This window comes from Coturnix japonica, chromosome Z, assembly GCF_001577835.2.
Source record: "Coturnix japonica isolate 7356 chromosome Z, Coturnix japonica 2.1, whole genome shotgun sequence".
In the NCBI taxonomy this organism is placed as follows: Eukaryota; Metazoa; Chordata; class Aves; order Galliformes; family Phasianidae; genus Coturnix; species Coturnix japonica.
Genome location: NC_029547.1, coordinates 42,181,955 through 42,195,025, shown reverse-complemented (window position 1 = coordinate 42,195,025; position 13,071 = coordinate 42,181,955). Strand labels below are relative to the sequence as shown.

The following is a 13,071-nucleotide window of genomic DNA, read 5'->3' as shown; positions in this document are numbered from 1 at the left end:
CTTTCATCAGGTTCCATGAACTTACATGTGTCCAGTGTGTTTAAGTATTCCCTGACCTGATCTTCTTCCACCAAAGATGTGTCTTCCTTGCTTGACTTTTCCTCTTGTCCTTCAGGCCTGGGATTTCTGAAAGCCAGTCATGCTAGAAAAGACAGAGGCAAAGAATTTATGCTTCCATGTTGTGTCCCAACATCCTATGCCTTCTTTAGCAGTGAGCCTACATTTTCCATAGCCTTTGTTCAGCCACCTGTGTACATATCAAAGCTCTCCTTCTTGCCTTTGACATCCCTGGCAGGATTCCATTCTTGATGGGCTTTTGTTTTCCTAACCTCAGCCTAGGATGCTTAGCCTTTGTCTTTGTATTCCACCCAACATAGTCATTCTCTTCATCCTCCCTTTTTTTGCTTGAGTTTTGCCAGGAGCTGGTGGTTTTTGACTGCAGACATTTCCTTTACTTCTTGCTCATTAGGAAGTTGCCTTTATTACTGTGGGTACATCTCTTTAATCTATTCATCTTTGGCTTTTGAGTAAGTGCAAATAAGGGATTGTTTATTCTCCTGTTCATCTCTAAATTATTGACTTCCTTCAGTTTTCACAGCAGACTGCTACAGAAGCAAATCAGAATATGAGTGGGATGATGTGGGAAAACACAAAAGTAAGTTAAGAAAATGAGGGGGAAGAAAAAACCAAATAAGCTTTAGCTAGAAGTCTAGACAACTAGAAAACTAGAAAACCAGAAACTAGAGCATAGGAAGTTCCGCACGGATGTGTGCAAGAACTTCTTTACAGTGAGGGTGATGGAGCACTGGAACAGGCTGCCCAGGGAGGGTTGTGGAGTCTCCTTCTCTGGAGATATTCAAGACCCGCCTGGATGCCTACCTGTGTGACTTGGTGCAGGGAACCTGCTTTGGCAGGGGGGTTGGACTCGATGATCTCTGAAGGTCCCTTCCAACCACTATGATTCTGTTATACTGTGAAAGGAACTTCAGGATATAAAGAGTGGAAGAGCAATGAGCATAAAGGTCTTTACACTTTTAAAGAGTCAAAAAATCTACTCCAGTCTTGGTTATAATTCCCATGGTAATTAATGGTTTTCCTGGGTGACTGGAGGGTGGAGTGGACATTAAAGCTTAAGAGGGTACCTAATTCCTAAGAGAATGGAAAAACATTATGCAGAATTCTGCCCTCAGAGATGAGAAGCATATTGACAACTTACCCTAAACAACTTAAATGTCATTGATACCTGAGCTTTGTTAGTTTAATACTTATCGATCCCTACAAGGTTATGTATTGTAGAATTTGTTTATATTGCAAGTTACGTAAAACTGACCCTCAGTTTATTTTTTAATCCTGAGCTTTGCACATTTCTTTTAAATTTGTCAGTGTATATCAGTTTTCAATACTAAACTTTTCCCCCTTTTCTTATGTACCAGGTTACCGAATGTCAGCACCGCAAAAATGCCCGGAAGAAATATATAAAATAATGCAGAGGTGCTGGGACTACCATCCAGAGAACCGGCCAAAATTCAGTGAGATTCAGAAAGAGTTATCTTCAATCAAAAAGAAAGTGACATAGTGACATTCTGGTGCCAAACTCAACATGTGGGACTTTATTTTCCATTGAAGTATTTTTCTCCTCAAACACTATGCGTTTATACAACATTATTTGCAGTATGCATTTAGGATTACTTTGAAATTAACTGGTTTTTATATACATGTGTACCATCTTGAATTATGTCTACACCTGCATTAAAGACATATACTGCCAAATGCTATATATCCAGTCACAGTAATATTGTCATTTAGGTTACATGTAAATAGGAAAGCACATACTGTAGATTTAAGGAACTGTGGCTTTTATGTGTTTTACAGCAAGTAACTGCTAGTGACATTTTTCAGAGTTTTTCTACTTAACACAATGTTCTCACTCTGTTTTCCGTGTCTCAATTGTCAACACCAGCAGCTCTCTAACATGGTGACTGTGTCATGCATGTTGGCCTTAAGACTGAAGACAGTTTTGACAAGTATTTCATCTAGAAACTTTTATATATTTCAGATTCTTTCTGCAGCTAATTTTTTTCTATTATAGCTTGTTTCAAGGGTAAAGGTCACTTAGATTCTGGATGTAAATCTGCTTACTGAGCAGCAAAACCCAGAAATTTCTTTTGTAGAAAACTGAGCTACATGTCCATTTCTTACCATGCTATAGTAAGTTCTTCTGACTTTTGATGTTATTTACGTACGCCCTTTACACCTCTCTTTTCCTATGAAGCTGTCAGAATTCAATAATGTGTGTCCTTTAATTAGTTATGTTTATTTAAGAAACAAACAAACAAAAATCAAACAATTGTTGAGTACATTTATTGTTAGGAAATACTGCAAATCATCTGTCTTCCAAAGAATACATAAAAATAATAGGCCAACAGAAAGAGGTTTTCTAATGACAACAGCATTGTAATAGGTGACCAATAGCATTCATTGTAGAGAAGTTAAAGAATGTGAATTGCTAGATTTGCTTTTGGTCCTGATTTTTTTGCTTAAATTGGTAATAACCCTCAGCGTGCAGTTGGAGCTTTTAAAAGGTTATACTAAGAAACAGCACATTCCATGCCTAGTGTCAAATGGAAAACAGTATGTCCGCATGGCACGAGGAATTGTCCAAGAAACCCAAATCAGAACATATATCTTAAGTCTGTGACAGGTGGAACAAGGCAGAGTTGACTTATTAAAATGATTATGATCAGGTTTCAAAAGACGGGGACAGGCAAATTGTAAATGTCACCAAAAATAACGGAAACTTGTTAAAAAAAAATAAGTAAAAATAACATTCCATAGTATAAGATACAGTAGATGGGGAATAGAGGAAAGGTACAGTGTGTTGCTCTGAGTTTGTGTTCTTTTTATAGTGGGGATTATTTTCTATGGCGCTACATAGGAACAAAAGCAAGTTACGGTGCCCTGGTCTGAGCTCCAGAGTTAAGGTGCTTAAAATTTCTTTATGAATTAAATAAAATTTCTCAGATCAAGGAATGTCTGTTACTGTAAATACAAGTAAACGGTGACTGAAAGTAAACACAGCATCTGGAGATGTTCATTAGCCCTGGGTAGTGAAGTCTGTGGCTACATTGCGTTTTTGTTTCCTTTAAGTCAGCTTTTCTGTCATCCACACAATTTATTCTCTTTAAAGTATATTTGTGGTAGTGCAGGGTGATAATGAACTAAGGGCTACGTGTGACAAAAATATGTGTAATCTAAAAGAATTTGTCTGTTACAAGGGCTGCTCTGAAAGTAATGCCTCCTGTTTTACTGTGTTGGCCCACAACATCAGAGGCAGTTAATGGTGGAATGGCAGCAGAGGGGCAGCCTAACAAAATGGCATCTGACCTGGAAGTGCATATGAAGCTAAGGTGTGTCACTGACTCTTCCGTATGGAAAAGAGTGGCACCCACTGACATTCATCCATGCTTGCTAATTGTTTAAAGGGCCCAAACAGTGAGTTGGTGTGTGGTGCATTTCAGCAGCAGTGCCAACAGTTCATGTCCACTGGTGCAGGTTTTTACAAGTGCAGCATTCAGGCTCTTGTTCTTTGCTGGCAAAGATGTGTAGCTCATGGTGGTGCCTGTGTTCAGAATTAACGTTTTGTTGTTGTGAATTTGCTCTAATAGTGTTATTGTACTCTTTGTATCTGTTGATACTTTCCATGGAAGTCAGTAGGAGGCATTATTTTTGGAGCATCCTACATGCATACCCATTCAGGTGTAGTATTTGGCAAACCTGATGGCCTGAATTGAAATTTCCTTATCAATATACTGGACATATTTTCTTAGTACTGTATTTCCAAGTAGCCCAAAGATATTTTTTCAAGAGTGGTGGGAAGCATCCTTGTTCATTTGTGTGCTTTTAAGTATTACACGCAGTTTGTGCCTTAATTTGCTTGTATGGTAATGCAAATGCAAGTGCACTGAGATGAAGAAATGCACCACAACAACATGGAAAAATCCCTGTCTCAAATCCATCATTAATTTAACTGCTGGTTCTTAGGTATGCACCAAGAAAGTCTGCAAGTAAGGGTGATGGTGTCTTCTCTATCAGCATTCATTGCTTCTCTGGAGAGTTGATATTCTTCTTCTGTGAAAGAGATGAATTATATTTCTTTGCTACATGCCCTTGACAGCAAAAAAAAAACAAAAAACAAAAAAAAAATCTTTTTTTTTTCTTTTTAACAAAATACTATTTTATTTGTCCATCTTGATTCTCATATATAGATAAGAAATGCATTCTTATTTATTCTGAAATGGTTAACATTTGTAATTCATATCACAGTTCTGTTTAAATGTAATGTACTTCTTAAAACATGGGGATAATTCAGCAGCAAGAAGATATATTGTTGCTGCTGAAGTAAGCGTAAGTTCAGCTAAAAAATAATCATTCTTCGGGAGAATACCAGCTTGAGTTTAAAATAAAATAAATTATAACACATATAAAAGGTATAAAATAAATTTAAGCACATAGTCTCTTCAATTATTTAATGCTTTTTTTTTTTTTTTTTTTTTTAACAATTAATTTTTCAGTGTTCGTGGCAGAATTTGTTCATTTTTTCTCATTTGTAGTTAATGCTATTGTACTTTAGGAAGTGCAATCCATGCCTATGGATACTTAGTTTATAAGTTTCTATGAATTTCTTGCTGGAGAGTTTACAAACATAACTGCCCTATGGTGAAATGTAAAAGACAGACATAGTATTCAGGAGCCAAAGTCGCTGTATCTGCTTTCTGTGAACTTCTGATGACCGAAGTCTTGCATTATGCATAGGTTGTGCAGGTGCTGGTCATGCAGCTTGTATACTTGGTTTGCTCTGGAGAGTTCACAGAAAATGTCAGTCTCTCTTAGACATGCGGTATTTCAAGTAGGTTCTTACACCTGCACTCAGTCTCAGCCAGATGAAGCCCAAAGAAGTTCTGTACTGTGTGCGCTGCTAAATGGGATGGACTCGAAATACTTTTAAGGGTTGAGCCCAGATGCTCAGCCCAGCTTCAGAATTCAGCTGTCCGTGAAATCATGAGGATTCCTCATCATTTCAGTTTTATTGGAAACAAAGTATTGAAAAGCATCGTGTCTGTAAACAAATTCACTTCAGCAGGGGTGTAATCTTATAGGAATAGCTCTCCACCAAGTCCTTATCCTTGAAATGTACATTTTCATCAGTTTCTAATAAAACCTGTGAGGCAGTTTTTCATGGAGGGGACTAAAGTTATTTTGCATTTCTTCTTCAGTTTGTAAAGTCTCGCCTGTTTATGTGAAGCAGAGAACTAGTTAAGGAAATAGTAGCTTATTGTTTAACCTGTGTCTTTAGCCACTTGTTATAATCACCCACACCTGAAGCTTACTATGATGTTATCCGTTCATTATCTACTATGACTATTTTAACTACTTTGTTAAGCCTTTTGCACCCACTGTAAAGATACTGTTGATAAAAAAGCACATGCAATAAATAAATAAGTAAACAAATAAATCAGTACTTCTCCTGAGGTTACACAGAATAACCAGAACTCAGAAGCATTTTAAAATGCTTTGCATCTCTTCCCAGACATCCTGCTGCATGGATAGTGCCAATTGTCATTAACTGCAAAGCCTCTGTCCTTAGTCTTACTGTCACATCCTCTAAGTGGCAGTGCCACTGATGCATTTTCAACTGTGAATTATTGGAAGAGATGAGTTAGTGTGTAAATAGTGTTATCACAGATGATATTCGAGAGCATTAGCTCTGGAGACGGCCGGTTGTAACAAGCAGCGATAAATCATTCTAAGGATGGAAGAAAAAAGAGGCAAGTTGGGAAAATCCACTTCCTATAACAGCTGTCTCATTTGTAGGCAGTACTAATGTTGTTATGCCGGTGCTCTTGTATTTGTAACATTTTTATGACCAAGCATAAAATAGTTTGCTATTAAAGTAAGAGTTCATCAATTGCTATTTTTTTCTTAAAGCATAAAAGAACTTGTGATATTCTTGCAAGGCTATTTCTTGGATATTGTGGGGGAAGAATACGGAGAGAAGGGAAGAGGTGCCCCTTCTACCAAGCAAGATAGTTTCTTCTCCTTCTGTCAGGAATAATGAGCTTTAACTAGTAACAAGAAAGCACAGAGGAAGTCCTGTATTCCTCGAGCTCTGAGCAACCATCGCTTAAGAGTGGTCTTGTAAATCAGCTCTATTAAACAGTTTTACTTCTAATGTCTGCCTGCAGAAATGACTATAAGAATGGAGTCCTTGAGCACTCACAAGCAATAGGTGTTGCCGTCAATGCATTTTTTTTCTTATAAGCTATCCACTTTCTATAAGAATAACATCAGTAAAGAGTATTATTTGTAGTCTTCTGCTAGAATTCCCCCAGCACAGCATTCCTTCCTAAAATGCAAAAGAAAGAAGACAACAGAAACAACAGCAGGAAAATAAACCATGTAAAAGTCTTGAAAGCCCAAAAATCAAATTCTGAGTGCTCTTTGTAGTATTGTCACTGATCCGTCACTGAAGCAAATAATGCAGCTGTGATTTCAGCTCTGTCCATTTCTCAGCATTGTGTATTTGTGTATTATTAACTCTCAGCTTCACTTGCAGACTTGGCTTGGTGAGAGTGTCCCTAAATTGCTGCTATTTGGAGTCCACTATTTGGAATTGCCATCTAGTTTTAGGACTACAAAACCTTATAGACCACATACATAGCTGATGCTTCTGAGTTCTGAGAGAGGCACATCTGCCTCCTTTTAAACCATTTGAAAAGGCATTTCTGCTTTTTAGAAGAAAAAGTCAGGTTTTCCTTCTAGGTTTCATGTGTTAAAAGCATGTGCAAGAACCTTCCACCACTAAAAAAGCACAGATCCAATTCACCATCTATATATATAGACAGCTCAGTCTTTCCCGGCATATGAAGAAATATCTAATTATCAAATGCAGTAGTAATATGGAACACATATTTCGTTATGTAAACTAGTTCACTTAGATCCTGTGCTTAAATTATTCAAGATCCTTCCACTGCTCACAGAGAGGTGCATGGGGGGGTAATTCCAGCTGAGCTCCATTGTAGTGCTCTGTGCCCTGCATCTCTGAACTGTTCCTTAGTTCTGACGCTGCCATGTACCACACGTGCCTGACACTTAATTCGAGCAAGTTAATTTATGTGACAGAAAAACCTAGTTTGGCTCAAAAATATTATAGTGCCATTACAGCATCTTGTGGCAACGTGTTTGTATGAAGGCTGAACTATTTGTGAATGAAAGTGAAGCACATTGTCCAGACTGTGCTTCCGATCAGACTGCGAACCCTGGGTGTATTGTGAATTGTATGTACCACAGGGCACTGAAAAAAGCAGCATTCCTGACTGCCTGGCTTATGATACAGAGCATCCTGCTCACATTGGGAAAATTATGAAGCTAATTGCACTCCTGGAAAAGGGGATGATTTGCTGTCAGACCTTATTCAAAATGCTACCTTCGAAATTAAGTCGCAATGACTTAATTCTGACTAAGCCTCCCTGTAAATATGCCTTCTAATTGCCAGAAATTTCCTATGAGTGTTGATTCGCATTATTGTTATCCATTTTGCTTTTAGAGATTTGACTTCCATATGTGATACAGCGTTTACTTATGCTGGTAGTTACACCCACTACCTCCAAATGCTGAGACCTGCAGCTTCAGGAGCTGAGCATTGCTCAGTCTGCAAACTCTGCAGAGAGTCAGTGTTCCAGGAGATACCCAAATTGGTACCTCTTAAGGCATTTTAAATATCAGCATCAGGAATTGTTCAGTTCAAACCTGTTTCTGTTTTAGCAGCAGTCCTCCTTATAGGAAATGCCACTTTAATAGTAGCATTTGCGTTTTATTTGAATTTGACAGGGGGTAGAACGATACCTTTGCACCTCTCTAGTTCACCATGAAAGACAGGTTCGTTGTGGTTTTGTTGAGGATTTTTGTTTGTGTTTTTTTTTTGTTTGGTTTGGTTATTTGCTAAAAAAAAAAAAACAAAAAAACAAAAAAACACCCCACCATGTAATAGGAAGAAACAGGCTCATTGCAAAGGGCACAAAAGTCAGGCAGACTCCTAAAAGGAAATGCAGAGGACTGAAACTCTGAACACCTGTCCCTTCTGTAGAAGGACCATATAGTTACATGAGTATTCAAAGGACTCCCAGAGCAGCCTAGAGCTGACTATTGTGGGATGGCTGCTTTTCAGTTGCATGTGTTTCTTCTCCTCTGTGCCACTGCAGCAGTCAGGAATGGCAGAGGGGCACTGAGGGCCAGGTCATGGAACAACATGCAGAGGACTCCCAACGCCACTCCCAACTCCAGAGGACTCCCAACTCCCACTTTCAGTGGGGTACAGCTTGCAGACAAACTTGATTTCTTTTGAAGTTTCAGCCTGAGTTAAGCACCAGCAAGATTAATATCAGGTAAAGCACCTTTTGTGCGCCTCGTTGTTTAAAAGCAATACACTTGTGAAACATTGGTAATACATAACACTGGAAATGAGTCCGTGGGTAGTAACACAAGTAAAAACAAAAACAATGTCACAAGTTCATCTGACATCTAAGAAGGACTGAAAGTGATGACTATGTAATACAGCTACCAGTTGTCTGTCCTTTATAATTTTAAATAGATCTGCAATCTGACTCCATTTATTTGTCTTTTTTTTTACATACTTTAAGGTTACACTTTTGAACTTGAGGTAATTTTTTATTTTCCTAGCCTGGATTTCAATATTTTTGTAAACTGCAGGCCATTTCTGAATAATGTTCTGTCTTTTCTCGTGGACCAGTTACCACTAATGAGTCCGACGTCCCGTTTTTACTGTACTCCTCCAATAAATGTAAAATATCTGTATCAAGCGGTCTGATTCTACTTGATATGGAAAGGATGTGTTTATTCACTTGCTCTGTAGCCAAGGGGAGGCCTAACAGCACTCAGGGGAATACTATAATTCAATGTAGTTCTCTAAGAAAGAAAACCGAACGTGAGGGTTTGTTTGTTGGGTAGTTGTTTTCTTTGGCAGCTTCTGGAGTTACCCATTTGATCCTCATGCCTGGTTTGCCTGTCATTTGTCTCTTGTAATTGGGAAGAGACAAGAAAGAGTAACCAAATAGGGACAAGTGGAAGAAAACATTGAAAGAGGTTTGAAATCTGGGGCTTTAGCTCGGCAGTGCTGATGATGCAACACCACACTCATTTTAATTCAAGCTAAAATTACACTAAGAAGCAAAACACTGAAAAACAAACGTGCATATCCTGCAAAATCCCTCCTCTTCCTACACACATTCCCAGTTAAGAGCAGTGCAGCAATGTAAGTGCATATCTGAGTTCTATACTGTCCATTTTGCATGACTTAGTGCTCTGCTCACTTGATGTGAAAAAAAGAAAAATTGTTGTTCACATTACTCACATTTTAAATATTTTGTTCGATTGTTTCGAGCTGTTTTGTATTTTACTTTGAATGAAACCAATCTCTGTAATAATTTCCATTTTCACCATGCTTTGATGCAGTTTCTTTTATTTCCATAATCGCTTTTTAGTGTCAATATTAAAAGTCTGCAATACAAAAATTATGGCTGAGGTAAAAAAAAAAAAAAAAACAAAAAAAACACAGAACTATTATGCCATTTTAAAAAAAGATTTAAATGTCTTTTCAGATCTTGTGGTTATAAATATGTCACTGAAAGAGCTTTCCCAGCTGCCTTCTGCTCCCTGCAGCTGCACCTTGCGCAAACACCCAGCACCAGCGGGGTGACAGGCTTTGTGTACCCACGCCCCTGTGTGCGCGGTGCTATTAGCGCTGAGCTGGCACAGCACTTGGACTTGCTAGAGATTTTTCCTGACTGAATAAGGATAGCTCCTTATTCAAAGAACCAAATTGCTGGAGACCAGTATTTTTATAATACACATTTATTTTTTTAAGGAATTAGATGTTACTGTTCCTTCTTACAAATTCTTTGAAGTGCTTCTGTGAACCATCTCCCAGTAACCATTCCTGAGAGAGATGTAAATCCAAGGCTCGTCCCTTGGATGTGCTGATGGGTACTGAAACAGAAGACAAAACAACATGGGGTTGCACATAGCCATGGTACCTTTCTGCTGGATCATTTATTCACAAGATAATTCTAGTAAAATTTGCTTCAGAGCCCAGCAATGACCAGCCTCTCAGTTACAAAGGCATTGAAAACCTCTACTGCCAAAGTTGACTTGTCAAAGTGAGGTTATTTTATTCTGTCTGCAAGCAACAGCCATGTCTCCCTCCATTTTGCTTACAAATAATGAATGTTTAAAGATGTTTTGATACTCATGCGCAAAACCTTCCCTTAAGTTTGAAGAAATATCATTTTTGTTAAATGATAAATACATATTAATCTTGTTCAGAGATACAGAGAAAGCTCACATCAAAAATGTGTGCCTGCCTTTAGCCCGTTCTTTAGAGATTTGAGAGGTTGGGATGAAGTATGTTTGGTCCGGAGAGTGGATTTTTTCCCTTACAGCATGTTAAGTTCCTTGGCCCACCTGGTTTGCTGACTTCCTTGAACTTCATTTATAGGTACCCAACCTACCACCACCTCCATGCTCAGGGAGCTTAGCTTGGACCGAGGACTATAAATTGTTCCCATTTTTAACTACTTTGGTGGATCTACCCAATTACCCACCCCATACACTCACTCCATGCCCCAGATCAACGTAGATGATGTGAGGAAACTTACAGGAGCTCACACTTAGTCAGCATGGAGCTTATGTTCCATGAGAATGATGTTCCAGCAGTGCCATAATTACATGGTTCCAACATGAAAATTGTAGTGAGGGCAGTGTGTTCCCCATCACACGCATTCAGTGAGGCAGCTGGATTTCAGTCCTCCTTTGAGTCATGTTACAGTCATAATATTCTCCAAAAAGAATTGAGGAAAGAATGAAATCAAACTACTGGCCAACTGTGAATACTCAGAAGAGCAGACTGGCTTCTGGTCATGTATATTGAAAGATTTTTCCACTTGAAAGCTTACATTGCTAAGTGTAATTCGTGACAGAGATAAAGAGGGAGGATAATGTAGTTTCTTAAGTTGTTTCTGCAAGCAGCAGCTATGAAAGCCTATCTTGTTTACACTAACACAGAGAATTCAGAGTCAGTGCAAACTTAGACCAGTCCTTACATCTGAATCTCCTTCTCATCTGATCCCACAAACTGGTGTGCCCAAAAATCCTTTCCAATACTTTACAACCCTGAGTTTGAAACAAAAAATAAAAATATTATAAAAATAATTCTGGGACTTTAGTTTAGTAGAATTATCTACTCTGGAAAATACCTTCAGGATCATTGAATCAAACCAACAGCCTGACCTACTAAGTACCATCATTAAACATGACCCATAGTGCCACAACATCACTCTTCAGTACCTCCAGGGATGGGGACTCTAGCTTTTCCCCGGAAGCTATTTTCAGTGCTTGGTCTTCCTCTGCATGAATAAAATCCTTCCTAACATCCAATCCACTGTCACAACTTGGGACTATTAACTCACATCCTATCACTTGTCACATGAGAAGAGTTTGAGGTTCATTGTGCTGTAGCCTCCTTTCAGGTAGTCTCAGGGAGAAACAAGGTCTTCCCTTAGCCTTCTTTTCTCCAGGTGAAACAACACCAGTTCACTCACCTACTCCTCATACATCCGGTTCTTCATTTTCTGCACCATCTTTGTAGTTCTTCTCTAGGTGCACTTAAAGTAAATATCCTTCTTATAGAGTGTCATGGTTTTGTAATTTTGTAATTTTGCTATCAGTATTCCCTGATCTCGCAGTGGGTTAAGTGTTATGTACTCACTATGGTAGAGCAACCACTGGGTGGCTAGAAACATCGCAGTACCCATGCAACTGCTCGAAACACCATATTAGGTCTTGAGAAACAAGTCTTGTGGGCGACATGGCACCCCAGAAAGAATTGAATCTGATAATGGGACACATTTTCAAAAATTCTCTTATAAATACTTGGCCAAAGATCATGGCATTGAGTGCGATTTATCATATTCCCTACCATGCACCAGCTTCTGTTAAATTGAACGATATAATGGTTGTTGAAAAACTATGTTGAAAGCAATGGGTGGTGGAACATTTAACACTGGAAGAAGAATCTGGCAGAAGCCACTTGGTTGGTCAATACTAGGATCTCGTCAATCGTGATGGTCCTAGTCAATCTAGCCCCCTACACACTGTAGAAGGAGATAAGTCCCTGGGTATAACATAGTAAGAACATGTTGGGAAAAGTCGTTTGGGTCCTCCAGGCTTCTGGAAAGGGCAAACCTATCCGTGGAACTGTCTTTGCCAGCCCGGGACCTGGGTGCACTTGGTTGGTAATGCAGAAGGATGGGATGTTCAATGTGTGCCACAAGGGAATTTGATGCTGGGGAGTGCAGTCAATAAATTTTATGTATCATATATATATATTAATAATGTTTGCATGTGTAGTGTATTTTAGTTATTATAGTTGTACATTTAGTTATGTTACATGCAATTCTTACTATTAGCTATCACAATTTTACATACGTGTATATATATGTATATATATGTATATATTAACCATGATGTAATAATGTAGAATAAGGGGTGGAATGTCATGGTTTTGTAATTTTGTAATTTTGCTATCAGTATTCCACATCATAACATCATGTCAAGTATGGATACTTCTTTGAATGTGCAGTCCCACAAAAGAAGACTACATATCCCAGAGAACAACAGGAGTAACAATAAGTCACGGGACCAGGACTCTATATAATCTCGTTCCCAGGCTGGAGTGCCCTCCTTCTTCTCTCGAACTTCTCGGAGAGTGGGAAGCGTTCCAGCCGTGTCGCCTAGAGTTCACAGTAGCCTCTCGGTTTTCGGAGACTCTCTCTCTCTGTTTCGTTCGATTTTGTTAGCCTTAATTATATTATATTGTGTTATCTTGTATTTCGATATCATATTTAGTAAAATAAGTTTTTTCCTCCTTAGATTGTCACTGTTTTATCCCACTCCCCTTTTCCCCTCTCCTTTCCGGGCCCCGGGGGGGGGCGTGGGTGG

General features: G+C 38.8%; 1 protein-coding gene across 4 annotated transcripts in view; it reads left to right on the top strand.

Annotated features, from left to right (window-relative positions):
* Positions 1-8,871, top strand: part of FER (FER tyrosine kinase) — a 151,624-nt gene extending 142,753 nt beyond the window's left edge. For 2 of the 4 annotated variants that reach the window (XM_015849442.2, XM_015849445.2), the window contains one exon: positions 1,434-8,871. In XM_015849442.2, the coding sequence (XP_015704928.1) occupies positions 1,434-1,576 (143 nt within the window). In that variant the 3' untranslated portion in view covers positions 1,577-8,871. The remainder of the gene's footprint in view (positions 1-1,433) is intronic. The other 2 variants (XM_015849444.2, XM_015849443.2) reach the window with 1 other exon arrangement.
* Positions 8,872-13,071: the final 4,200 nt, after the last annotated feature.